This window comes from Stegostoma tigrinum, chromosome 21, assembly GCF_030684315.1.
Source record: "Stegostoma tigrinum isolate sSteTig4 chromosome 21, sSteTig4.hap1, whole genome shotgun sequence".
Lineage (NCBI taxonomy): Eukaryota > Metazoa > Chordata > Chondrichthyes > Orectolobiformes > Stegostomatidae > Stegostoma > Stegostoma tigrinum.
This window is the reverse complement of record NC_081374.1, coordinates 37,728,915-37,742,547: the sequence shown is the minus strand read 5'-3', so window position 1 is coordinate 37,742,547 and position 13,633 is coordinate 37,728,915. Positions and strand designations below refer to the sequence as shown.

Below are 13,633 nucleotides of genomic sequence, written 5' to 3'. Positions count from 1 at the left end.
GTAAGAGTGATTGCCACAGGTACCCGCATGGGCCCTAGTTATGTCTGTCTCTTCATGAGCTATGTGGAACATTCCTTGTTCCAGTCCTATTCTGGCCCCCACCCACAACTCTTTCTCCGATTAAATCTATGATATCAACGGTGCTGCTTCCCTGTCTCATCTGGAATTGGAAAAGTTCATCAATATCGCCTCCAATTTCCACCCTGCCCTCACTTTCACCTGGTCTGTCCCTTCCCTTCCTTAACATTTTTGTTTTCATTTCTGGGGATAGACTGGCCACTAATAGCCATTACAAACCCACTGACTCCCACAGCTACCTGGACATACATGCACACCCCAATTCCTGTAAAGACTCTAATCCATTCTCTCAGTTCCTCTGTCTCTGTTGCATATGTTCAGATGAGGCCAACTTTGACAAGGGAGCCTCCAAAATGGCCACCTTCTTCCTCAGCCGAGGATTCCCCAGTTCTGTTGTTAACATGGCCCTCAACCAGGTCCGACCCATCTCCGGCATTTCTGCCCGCACCCCTTCTTTTCCCTCCCGCAACGGTGATAGGGTTCCCCTTATCCTCACCCACCATCCCACCAGCATCCACATCCAGAAGATCATCAGATGCTATTTCCGCCACCTTCAGCGAGATGCCACCACCAGACACATTCCCCTCCCCTCCCTTCCCTTGCCTGCCTTCCGCAGGGACCGTCTCCCTCCGGGACACCCTGGTCCACAGTTCCTTCGTCCCCAACACCTCCCCACAGCTCTACAGCACCTTCCCCTGTAACACTTACCTGCCTATTTACCACCTCCCTCCCCAGTATCCTAGGGCCCAAACAGTTGAAGCAACACTTCACCTGCACTTCCCAGAATCTAGTCTACTGCATTTGCTGCTCACAATGTGGTCTCCTCTGCACTGAAGAAACGAAGTGTAGACTTGGTGACCGTTTCACAAAACATCTACGTTCTGCTCACAAAAAAGACCCTGAACTACCTTTTGCCTGCCATTTCAATGCACCACCTTGCGCCCTGACCAACATCTCTGTCTTTGGCTTGCTACAGTGTTCCAGTGAAGCCCAACGCAAGCTGGAGGGACAACACCTCACTTTTTTGCTTGGGGACCCTACAGCCCTCTGGACTCAATGTTGAGTTCAATAATTTTAGGGCCTATACTCCCCCATGTCCCAGTCCCCTACCCTACACACCAGGCCTTGTTACCACATAGCCTACCCTCACCCCCCTCACACGCACATACACACGCACATCCGTTGTTAGTCACTAACAGTCCACCCACCTTCCTGTTTTCTGCATATAAACTGACCTTTTCCCAGCCACCATCAGATCTGAGGAAGCGTCACCGGACCCAAAACATTAACTCTGTTTTCTCCTTCACAGATGCTGTCAGACTTGCTGAGCTTTTCCAGGAACTTTGTTTTTGTTCCTGATTTACAGCATGCGCAGTTCTTTTTGTTTTTATATATTGAAATTGTTGCAGTTCTTAGATTTACAAATAGGCATTTGTAGTACAGAACTTGAATATTGCTGAGAAATATTATTTATCAAAGCTTTTCATCTTGCACTTATCGCAAAAATTAGCATTATCAATTTAGGGGAAAACCAATACTTAGAATGAATGAGAGGAGAATCCTGATTAGTTGCCACTTAGACTCTGGTTGTAGTATTGCCATGGACAATACACAAGATCATGTTGACGGACAGTTAACTGCCAACCTTTTGTTTACATTTTAACCCAGACATTGATTCTGATTATCCTGGAGAGTTTAACCGATTAAATGCCGGTCAGCCCGTGATGCCAACGTCCCACGAGTGAATAAAATAAAAGAATGACTATCATCTGTTTATTGTTGAATTGAAGCAGGTGCAGTTCATGTACTCGCAGCAAGTAATGTACTGACTGTACCCAGCGATCCTACTCATGCAGAACCCAGAACACTCGTCAATGTTAGATGTGATTGCTGATTTGGATAACACTTGCTGGATAGTCCCGAGTGCACAGAGAGTTACACTGACAACCAAATTAGGATTTTTCATTTCGGCTTGCACTGTGGTACATGTGTGTGTAAGGGAAGTTGTGTACATTAATTCACAGGGTCCTAGTCTTTGCAGACAGAACATGTATCAATAATAATGCATCAGAAATAATGGGAACTGCAGATGCTGGAGAATCCGAGATAACAAAGTGTGAAGCTGGATGAACACAGCAGGCCAAGCAGCATCTCAGGAGCACATGAGAACATGTATCAATCATTGTTTTTCCTTTCATACAGCATAAACATTGGTTTCCTTCAAGTTGCTTTTGCCAAGTGTCCTGATGAATGCAAGACAAAAAGCTTTGACAAAATGTCTCTTTATTTTAGCAATTCACAAGTCAATTTGTTGAATTCTAACATTGGTATGCATCTGATCTAACATTTTATGCTTGAGATGTATAGCACAAAAGAGGCCATTGAGTCTGTGGTTGATTTTTGAAATAGCTGGTGTGCTTACTGCTATGCCCCTTTACATTTCTGTAACTCCACAAACTCCTTGTTCTTAAGTCCAATCCCTTTTCAGGGGAGGCGATGGCCAAGTGGTTTTATCGCTGGTCTCCGGAGACCCAAATCCCACCACGGCAGATGGTGGAATTTGAATTCAATAAAAATATCTGGAATTAGGAGTCTAATGATGACTATGAACCCATCTGGTTCACTGTTGTCCTTTAGGGAAAGAAACTGCCATCCTTGAAGCTGGTCTGGCTGACATGTGATTCCAGACCCACAGCAATGTGGTTGACTCTGAACTGCCCTCTGGGCGATTAGGGACAGGCAATAAATGCTGCCTAACCAGAAATGTCTCATCCTGTGAAAAAGAATAAAATTACCTTCATTGAATCAGCTTCAATCACCTCTCCAGTTAAAACACTTCAGATCCTGTCAACTTTCAAGTTCTCCTCCTCTTCCTTCTAGGTTAATGAACTTAAATCTATGATTTCTGATATTGACATGCTAGTCAGTGGGAATTTATTTTCTCTATTCAGTTAACATCTTTATTATTTTGTAAATTTAGTCATCTCTTAAACGAAACTGTTCCAAGGATGACAGTGTCAATACTGCAACTGCTCCTTACTACCTAACTGTTGGATTAGGAATTAAAGGGTTTTTTGGGTAGAAATTCATCTGGGTCTGAACAGGTTTTTGACAATGTTAGGGTGTAAGTTTCTGTCTTGAGCTATATCATTATTTTATTTGTAAGGTGTTGGAAATTTTGAATGTTACTATTTCATTGCTTCAGTAGCTTGTTCTGCTTTTTTGAAATTTATTCATTTTTCACTTTGGGCAACAAAGGGATGTGGTGCACTTGTTTTTCTTGTGACAGTATTTAGTAGTAAAATTATCCTTTTGAGTTAAACATGCATGGATAAATATAACCATTACACTAAAGGTAGAAGTTTCTGTATTTGTTCTTGATAAATTCTTCTTATGCTCTTTGAACTTCCAAGGTTTACAAGAGTTGTCGATGCCAAATTTGAAAATACTTGTATTATTACCTGAAATTAAAAAACACCATGTCATTTTAAAGAATTCCTGAACAAGGAAGAAGAAGTAGTATTTTTAAAGAATTACTTGCTGCAAATACTTGGGCTTTAACATTAATTGTTAAATCCCAGGTGTTTGCAGCAAGTAATTCTCGATGCTCTGTAAATTGTTGGTTCTCAAAGTACAGTGAAGTAGATTACTCTGTTTTAACGTTAATTGGCGTTTGATATGAATAATTATTTTAGGATTTCACACGGATTATTGTGTTAGTGACAGTTCTGTGAAGGCTGACAATTTGGTAGGGAAATAAATAAACATTAAATACTTAAATTTGAAAGGATAAATCTGCAGAGATATTGGTATACCAAAACTTTGTCCATGTGATTTGTGTTATTTTTTAAAAATCTAGTGTTTTTGCTGATTTGGGGAAGTGCAAGTAACAAAATGTTTACTTTTCTGTTTGGTGACTAAGCATATAAACTGCATCAAGCACTTGAGCATTTCACACCCTGGCTACACTTTCATAAACCCACCCAACTCCATCAATTTTCAATGTAGGATTACATGAAGATGAAGGTGTAAAATGAGGTCACGTCAGGAAAATACTTGGGAAGATGGTTTTAACCCATCACAATGTTTTATTTAATTGATCATTAGTGAAGTCAGTTACTGTTTTTCCTGAAGGGCCTGGTTCTCATTGCCAATCTACTTTGGGTTTAAAACCTATTCTTTCTGGAAAGAACATATGACTGAAGTTAAGGCTCTTGGATGTTATGCATGTTAATGGAACTGTAGACCCAATTAATCCATGTTCCAGTTGATCACTCAGCAAACTTGTGATGGAATCCAAAAGTGTAAATCTATCTGTAGGAGCTAGAAGTCACTGCATTTTAAGGAATAGTTGCTTTATCTTTGGGCTAAGCACTTGAGAAATACATAGATTATAAAATTCATGGGTGTGGCAGTCCTCTGGACTGACTAGCCAGATTTGAGAGCATCTTCCCATAATTGTAATGTTTTTATTCTTAATAATTAAAAAAAATGAATGTCCATTGATGTAGTTTTATCAGCTGAGACAATTCCATTTGGAATGCTACTTATTGATTTTGTTTGCAGATTAAACCATTTGGTTTTGATGGAAACAGCAATACTTCAGTCGTAGCATGGTTAGAATCGCTTGGTCTACAGGATTACAGTCAGACGTTTTTATCCAGTGGATACAATTCAATGGACAGTGTGAAAAACCTCTGGGAACTCGAAATTGTAAACGTAAGCTTAATATATGTTCTAGCCTTCTTGTAAGGAGATAGTGAAAATACCACTTTTTCCAAACTTAATCTCTTATGAAAAATGATATACGCAATTATCTTTTATTCCTATTTTCCCATGAATAAATTATAGTACTGTATTTTGGGAGGGGAGTTTCCACCTTTGTCTCTCTCCCCCTGTTCTTTCCTCCATATTTCGCGCTCTCGCTCTGTTTTCTTTCTTTCCTTCAGTCACTGTTTTGCCCACAGTCTGTCTCATCTTCTGTTAAGATATTGTTATAATCAAACAGCTTCAACTTTTGTCTGTCTCCTGTGAAATGCTTTGGAACACTCGATTGCATAAAAATTAATGTTTGAATGCAAGTTGTATTTCTTCTGGGTGACAGTAAGTCTTGTGGTTTAAAATATTAAATTATGTATAATTGTTTTCAAAAGAATAGCTTTTGAAGAAAAAAAGCTGTTCAAATAATTGAAATTGTGGCATATATTGTTGAATATGTAGTTGAATTAATAAGTAAGGGAAATACAGAGAGTGAAAGAACTTGGATTTATATCATGCTTTTGCACCAAATCAAGCACTTTTTGCTTTGTAATATTGTTGTATTCAGCTGTTAGTTTGCTTCACAGTTTTATTCCACAAACAACAAATCGGGATAGCAAATAGATACTCTGCCTTCATGATAATAGTAGTGAGATAAATATTGATCCGAATACTGAGTAGAATGCTTTTTCTCTTGATCTGAGCTTCAATGACAGTTATCATTGAATACTTCCACATTTGCTGCTTAAGGCAGACTGTGGTTGGATAATGCTGGATTCATTTGATGAATGTAGACCGTGGAAGAGAAGAAGCCAGGGCCAGAAGAACAGGTACAGACACTTGCCACACACGAGTGAGAGCACTGACAGACAGACCAACCAACTGACTCAGCGAAACTGTCCGTGCTTAGTAATTTCACATTTCATCAATGATCTGACAGTTTCTGAACCTAATTCTTCTGTTTGAAAGCAATCTCTAGAGGTCAATGCTGCGAAACTGATGGTTTGGCAAAATAGTTATACATAAATATAAATTGCTATCTCAGTTTATTCTGGTCTAAGAATTTCACCTTCCACCACAATCTAATTTTCTAACTGTCATAAAAGATACTGTTTTAAATATTCCTGTAGTCAGCCTTAAGTAATCCATTCTCTTACGGATTAAAGAAAAGCAAGATCCCTGATTTGATTTTCAGTTTGAATCCAAGTACTGACAATTGAAAATGTCTGTAGATGTAACTTAAACATTTGCCACCATTGTATTGCTCATTTGACTGAATCTTACCCAAAACTGAGATGTAGAACTATCATTTTTGCTGACTATCGTTTTTTTGCATTGACAGTTGCTTTGTTAGATTGGTTTGCATATTCTTAATGCCACATCAGTTTGTGAACTTTTTTAGAAAGAATTCCACTTGCATTCTGTAAACAAGACTTTTTGCAAAGTAAGAGTTTCTGCATACAGTGTAGAGCAACAAGACTTATTCGGATCAGAATGATAGGACAAAAACTGGATGGGATGTCAACAATGGATGACAAAAAGTGTGCAAAAAATTAGCATGCCTTCGAAGTTAATAAAGGCTGGGGATGAGATGTTGTATGGGAAGGCAAAAGAATGCCATCTTGAACAGGAGGTTGTGGTTAAGGAAATGTTAAGAAAATCACAGATTGAGTGTCAAAGTGGATAAATTGCACCTGGATTGGGTGAAATGTGTAGATTGGATCATTTTGAGAGAACCAGGGAGCTGCACATACAAACCTGAAAGATAGCAAGTTAAATAATGTGTCTGTATGAAAGGATGAAAAGTTGGATAGTCCAAGAAGAGTAGTGGCTCTGTCAATAGGGCTAATATTGTTGAATGTGTAGGAGAACCTATTGAAATAAATTATGGGTGAGTGATGGTCTGGTTGACCTGTCCAGAATTCAAATATGATTTACCTACTCTCTTAAGGTTTCAACAAAGTCATGAAATAAAAATTCAACCAAATGTATAATTTGAAATGTATGAGTTCTGACTTTGCTAAGGTTGTTTGCTTCAGATTTCTTCCTAGAAATACCTTTTCAGTTTTGTCCCCTCATCATTTTTCTGCAATACAGATGAAATCCTGTAGCTTATATCAATAGTGAGCTGCTTGTTTTCACATATTTGGCTTATAATAGCTGTTTTCTTGTGAGTCTGGTGGGAGCTGTGTCAGCTTTTTGAAGCTATTTCTCAGTTTTAGCTTGTTTGCTTGACTGGCTTGTATGTCAAATGAAACAATGTTTAGAGAGTATTCCATGGATTTAAAACAAAAAATTTTCTTTGCGTGGTATCTACCAAATTTATATTCAAAGATATTTATACTAGATGAAAACATAGAGAATCTGAGTCCAGGCAAAACTATATGGCTGAAGAATTTCAAAGAAGTTGTATTAAAAAGTTGGCCATTTTGCTGGCAAAATGTATAGGACCAGATTTGTATTTTACTCAAACACCAAAAAGGCTTGAATTCATTGTGATTTCCACAAGAGCAATAAACTTTTTTTTGATGTGGTGTAACAATGAGTGGACCCCGTACACATTTCTCAATTGGTTCTGAAACCGCTGATGTTTCTGAAGCTTAGAAAATTTGAACTAGCTATACCAAAATCTGTTCTTCCAAATCCATCAGCATTTCATTCAGATTGGCTCAGGAAAAATAAATGGGATAACATAAATAAAAACCAAAAGAACTGCGGATACTGTAAATCAGCTCCGAAAACAAAATTGCTGGAGAAGCTCAGCAGGTTTGGCAGCATCTGTGAAGGAGAAAACAGAGTTAACATTTTGGGTCCGGTGACCCTTGCTCAGAGGAGTCTATTCATCCTCCGAGCCTGACCATATCCGCTCCTTTGTCTGTCCAACTGTTCTCCTCTCTGTTTGGGCTCTATCTCCACTTAGTGTTTACTCCTTATCCCCTTGCAACCACCCTGTCTTCTGGATAAAAACTAGCAGTTCCTGGCTACCATTGGTTCTGAGAAAGAGTTGCTGAACCCGAAACTTTAACTCCAACTTCTGTTCACAGATGCTGCCAGACCTGTTGAGCTTTTCCAGCAATTTCTGTTTCTGGTTATCTGTCATAACTGTCCTAATTTCATTTCTTGTTAACCGTGCTGTCCCATCACCTTTCCTCTGCCTTCTGTCTTTCTAAAAGGTCAAGTATCCATGAATGTTAAATTCCCAATTTTGACTTAATGGTAACCATGTTCCATAATAACTGAGATTGTATTCATTTACCTCAATTTGTGTCTTATTCTGAATGCTTCATGCATTGAGATACAAAACCTTTTAAGTTTGTTCTATTATTGAATTTCCTTAAACACCTATGATTCCTTGGTACAAAATGAATTTCATACACACTGTCCCTTCCTTTTATTTTCTGGTAACAATCAATACTATCGTTAGCCAGCGATTCCACCTTCTTCTTTACCTCAGATTTTATAATTTCCCAGGGAAAAAACTGTACCTTTTTCATTCCTTTTAAAATGCTCCTTAAAGCTTAACTTTGACCAAGTTTTTGGTCATTTATGCTGACATCTGTTTATGTGGCTTAATGGCAAGCTTTGCTTCACGGCTCTGTGGAAAGGTATTTTAGGTTGTTTTGCTACCCTAAAGGCACTAATACAAACATAGGCTGTTAAAGTGGGACAGATTACTTCCTGCATTATTATTGCTTTTTCCTGATTCAGTTTTGTGCTAATTTAGTTTTATGTTACTTTAGGTGCTGAAAATAGCCTTGCTCGGTCATCGGAAGCGAATCTTAGCCTCTCTTGGAGACCGACCTTATGAAGAACCACCTCAAAAGCCACCGCGATTGTCCCAGCTGAAGGTTAAATGAATCTATTGTTGCTGCACAATGTCTAGTAGTAATCTGTAAAATTCTAATGACAGTATTTGTTGCAGCACAGAGGCTGATAACATATTGTAAGTGCATAAGTCAATACCTGAACAAGAATATTCATAAAAAGACAGACCTTTGACATGGAGTTCAAGAAACAGATTAAAGAACAAATTACTGTTTACCATTCAGTTGATGTCTAGGAGTAGATAATGTCTAAATTGGATCATCAAACTGTCTTGTATCAATCAGTTAGGATTATATAAGCCTTTATACCACCAGTCTGCCATAGAGTTCTCACAAGCGGTAGTGTGAATGAATTAATGTCTCTTCTGTCAATTATTAAAATAGCCACAGAATCAAATCATGGACTAACACTAACAGCTGCCTATTAAACCTATTAATCAATCATAGTTACTAACACTTAGGTATTGAGTATAGGAATGAATAGAAGAGTTAAATTGATGAAATAAACAACAAGGTATAATAAATTGTTTAATAAGTCTTGTGAACTAATTATTAACTACTTATGTCTCAGTTTGGTGTAAATTAGCAAGGTATATTAAGGATCACAAACTTTTACGTAACTCTCAATGGTAATAAGCAGTCAATCAGTACAATATATTCAAATCCATATACTTATCAAAGAGGAATGTTGCAGTTGGGCTCAGTGTAGTGCCGCTATATCTCAATCAGAAGTTCCAGGTTCAGGTTCCACCTGCCCTGGATATATGTCATAACATATCTAAACATGTTGATTAAAAATATCCATATGCTGACCATTTTCCAGAATTCATATGACCCATTTTTTGATGAGCTGAAGTAAAACTGGTTTAATCACACTCCTGATTTGGTGGCATTAGCATTCTGAGACTTTGAAATCATGAGCTTCCATTTGGCAAGCTGTTACTCATTATTCCTTCAGCTTCTGCTCCTGGGTCAATTCATCTTCCAAGCTAGTAGCTGCCTTCATCTGGACTTCAATCTGTGCTTGAGAAAACTTACAAATTTTATGTGATGTCCATACAGACACAAAGATGCTGACAGCAGAGAAGGAGGCTGTTCAGCCCATTATGTTTGTGCTGACAAATGAAGATCTGTCTACACTAATTCCATTTTCTGGCTCTTTGCCTATTGCCCTGGAAGCTATGGCAACACAAGTGATTACCTAAATGCTGTTCAAATGGTTTCAGAGTTTTTAACTCAGCCAACGTTTCAGGCATAACAAGGTGTGGAGCGGGATGAACACAGCAGGCCAAGCAGCATCATAGGAGCAAGAAAGCTGATGTTTCTGGCCTAGACCTTTCTGGAGAAGAGTCTCGGCCCGAAACGTCAGCTTTCCTGTTCCTAAGATGCTGCTTGGCCTGCTGTGTTTATCCAGCTCCACACTTGGTTATCTCAGATTCTCCAGCATCTGTTGTTCCTACTATCTCTGAAACAACTTTTCAGGCAATAAGTTACAGACACCTATCACTCCCTGGGTGAAAACATTTCTCCCAACTTTCCACTTCGCCATCCTTTCCCCATCTAAGCCCCTCAACTTTATATACTTCCAGCAGGTACTTTCTGACTGGCCCTCTTCTGCTGTCTGGCTGTCGCTCACTCCATCCCTGCCTGCATTTCCTTGAAGTATGGCATAATCACACACTGAAGCCTAATATCCACAGACCTCTTGGGCTCTTAGTACATCATAATGAACATTGTGCTTCAGCTGCCGCTCAAGCTCCAAAATGGAATATGGACCTTCAAAGTGATGTAGTTTTGCATTTCTAAAATAATATTTTATCTGTGTTAAGTTTAAAGCTATAGAGACTTCACTTTAATCAATATTGAATCACAAGAGACAAGAGAAATACTTACTGACTGCCTACCTACTGTCCTGTAAAGTCATGTTTTGTTATTGTTAAAGCAGCTTTGCCATTGGCCTGTCTGGTACTGGGGCCTCTCTGCTCTATTTGGTCCTTTTAGCCTTGCTGCTGCTGCCACTCCTGAGTCCCTCTCAGGTCAGCAGGTGGTCTGTCTGTTTCTGAAACTTCTCAGTTCTAGCTGCCCCGTTTAATATTGCTGCTGCCACTTCTAAGTGCCAGATGTCAGGAGTGAGGTTGTAGATTCCTGATATCGCCCTATATGAGCAAATTTTGTCTGAAATGAATTTCTTAGTGTTGTAGGTTCTAAAGTGGCTTTAGGGGATTTTGGTTTATTTTTCTGATTACTAAGAGATGCAGGTGCTCTTCTGAGATTGTGATCATGTGTAAGAGCCAATTAAATTGCTATTGAGCTGACTTGACTCTGCTTGATTGGATGGCATTTGGTGCCTGAAATAGGAAGTGGAAAAAAGAAAGTTTAAGCTTATAAGTAGAGACTGTTGGGATTTACCAGTTTGTAGTTTCATCTTTCTTTGCTTGGGGCATTTTATGAAATGCTAACTTTCTGAGGAACGACAAGTGTTATGTTTGTCCTTTGTGCTGCAAGTACTTCCACCTGTGTTTGGTGGATTTGCATTTAATCTAATTTCTTGTCTGCACAGCTGACTAGAAAATGAGAAAATGGACGAGTAAAATATACCTTGTAGAGTTTTATCACTACATTTATAGGTTGAATGGTGTTCTCATTGTGGTTACTATACTTTTGAAATAAACTTCTAGATACTATCAAACCTGAAGCATTTGATAAACCTTGGATGGTCATAGATGCTGACAAAGAAATAGATAATTCAATTCCGGTTTCTATGACTTCCCCCAAAGTAGGCCTAACTTATTTTCTTTGGATCACTGAGGCATGTCTTTGTACTTGTGATTATGATGAAATGTAAAAATACTCACCTCTTAAAGATATTAGTTTTGCTACAGCTGAGCATATCTTTCTGAAGTGCAGGTACTAGATCCATAAAGAGTAAGGGATCCCATAGAAGCCTATAACATGCTAACAGGACCAGAAAAGGTAAACACAAGAAGGATGTTCCAAATAATTCTTGAAGGGCAAAATTTCTGTTCTAACATGTATTATTAATATCATTGGCAGTTTAATTGTCATTTGCGCTGGATTAGCCAACCTGCGCTGAGAGACCACTTTCCAAGAGCTATGATTCACTTCAGAGTTACATCAGTGGGGAAATACGAAGGCTGGCCAGGATTGTTCACCCAGGCAATCCAAGATACTTGAGAATTCTCTCAATGTCTGTTCGAAATTGTCAGATCCGTATTTTGTGGTGTAATTACAGATAAAATAAACACAAATTAGGTGTTTTAACCTTTTGCAGTCTTAATTACTAAGATGCTGAATAACAATGATAAGACATTAAGATTTGTCTAGATAGTTTGTTGTTGATAACACAACTATTAAGATCCACAAGGTACAAAGGCCACTAATAAATAGCAAGCTAGACATTATACTGGGGTGGGAGGTGGGGAGGGGATGCTTTCTAACATCATCCACAGTGTCAAATCTTCTATTTATTCAGAAAGTGCTTTTGTCATTGATTTGTATTTCATTATCATTAGCTTTATTGCCAGCAATTTACTGAATTTTATTTTTAGGGAAAGATTAAAAGGCCTGTCTTATCATGTGCTGCTTTATTTTAAAATAAATGTCACATTGTAATTTTCCCCATTTTCAAACAATTTGCAAGAACAGTTCTGACTGCTGCCAACTTAGAATCATGACTGACTAAGGTTTCAACTTTCTTTCCCCCTTTTTTTGCTGGGATAGTTTACTTAATTGAACAAAAGTTTATCTGAAGTTAGGCTTGGGAATGTCATAAAGTTTCAGTTTGTAACAATCAATATTTTCATGCATTTGAATGTGCTGGGAATAATTAGGAAAGAGTAACAAACCATAAGAACTAGCAGCAGAATAGGCAATTCACACCCTTGAACCTGCTGCACCATTTAATGTGATTGTAGCTGATCTGATCTCAACCTCAACTCCACTTTCTGGCCTGCTGTCCACAACTCTTCAACTCCATTACTAATGAAAATTCTGTCTATCTTCTTAAATTTATTCAATGTTCCAGCATCCACCAAACTCTGCTATAATGAATTCCACAGATTCCCACAACCCTTTGAGAGAAGTAATTTCTCCGCATCTCCGTTGTAAATCTGCTGCATCTTATCCTAAAACTATGACCCCTCATTCATGGGAAAACATCCTCTCTGTCTATGTTGTTGAACCCTTTTAGCATCTTTTATACCGCAATTAGATCTCATCTCATTCTTCCAAAGTTGAGAGTGTATAGGCCTGAATTGCTCAATCTCCCTTCATAAGACAAACCCCTCGCCTCGAATCAATCTTCTGCACCTCCTGTGAATTGCATCCATTGCAATTACATCCTCCCTCAAGCAAGGAGACTGAAAATGTACACGATATTCTAGATACAGTCTTACTCATGCCTAGTACAGTTGCAGCAAAACTTCCCAACTTCTATTCTATTCCTTTAGCAATTCATGCCAAAATTCCATTTGTTTTCCTTATTCCTGTACCTACAAAATAGTTTCTCAATTTATGCATGAAGAATTGAATTGTCATTGGTTTTTTTTAATGAAGTAGAGGCCAACACCCTTCTGATCATAAAACCGAGATGCTCGCCTCACCTCGTAAGCTGTTAAAGGAAATGTGGAAACTGGTATTACCTGTCTCTCACCTCCCAATCTCTTAGAGTGAAATAGAATGAAGTCCTAACAGTCATTCGACAATCAACAAGTAACAATTTATTTATCTAACTCTAACAGTTAACAAATTAACAGAATTACTAACAAACCCCAAACAATTCCCCTTTAACTACTAACTATTGCTGTTTACCATTCCAAGAGAATACTAGTCCCACTTATGTAAATCGCATTAATTTAAAAAATTAAAATTTCATTTCTCAAAATTACAGTCAGGGTAAGTCTTAGGAATGTTCTTTGAATTCTCCACTGTTCCAGTCAGGAACATCTTCCTCT

At 38.4% G+C, this 13,633-nt stretch overlaps 1 protein-coding gene across 4 annotated transcripts in view; it reads left to right on the top strand.

Annotated features, from left to right (window-relative positions):
• The window catches only part of LOC125462739 (ankyrin repeat and SAM domain-containing protein 1A-like), a 334,971-nt gene that overhangs the window by 281,983 nt on the left and 39,355 nt on the right, over positions 1-13,633 (top strand). For all 4 annotated transcript variants that reach the window (XR_009447014.1, XR_009447015.1, XM_059653455.1 and 1 more), the window contains 2 exons: positions 4,645-4,797; positions 8,577-8,684. Coding sequence is in view for 2 of the 4 variants with exons in the window: in XM_059653455.1 (XP_059509438.1) it covers positions 4,645-4,797; positions 8,577-8,684 (261 nt within the window). In the remaining 2 variants the exon portion in view is untranslated. The remainder of the gene's footprint in view (positions 1-4,644; positions 4,798-8,576; positions 8,685-13,633) is intronic.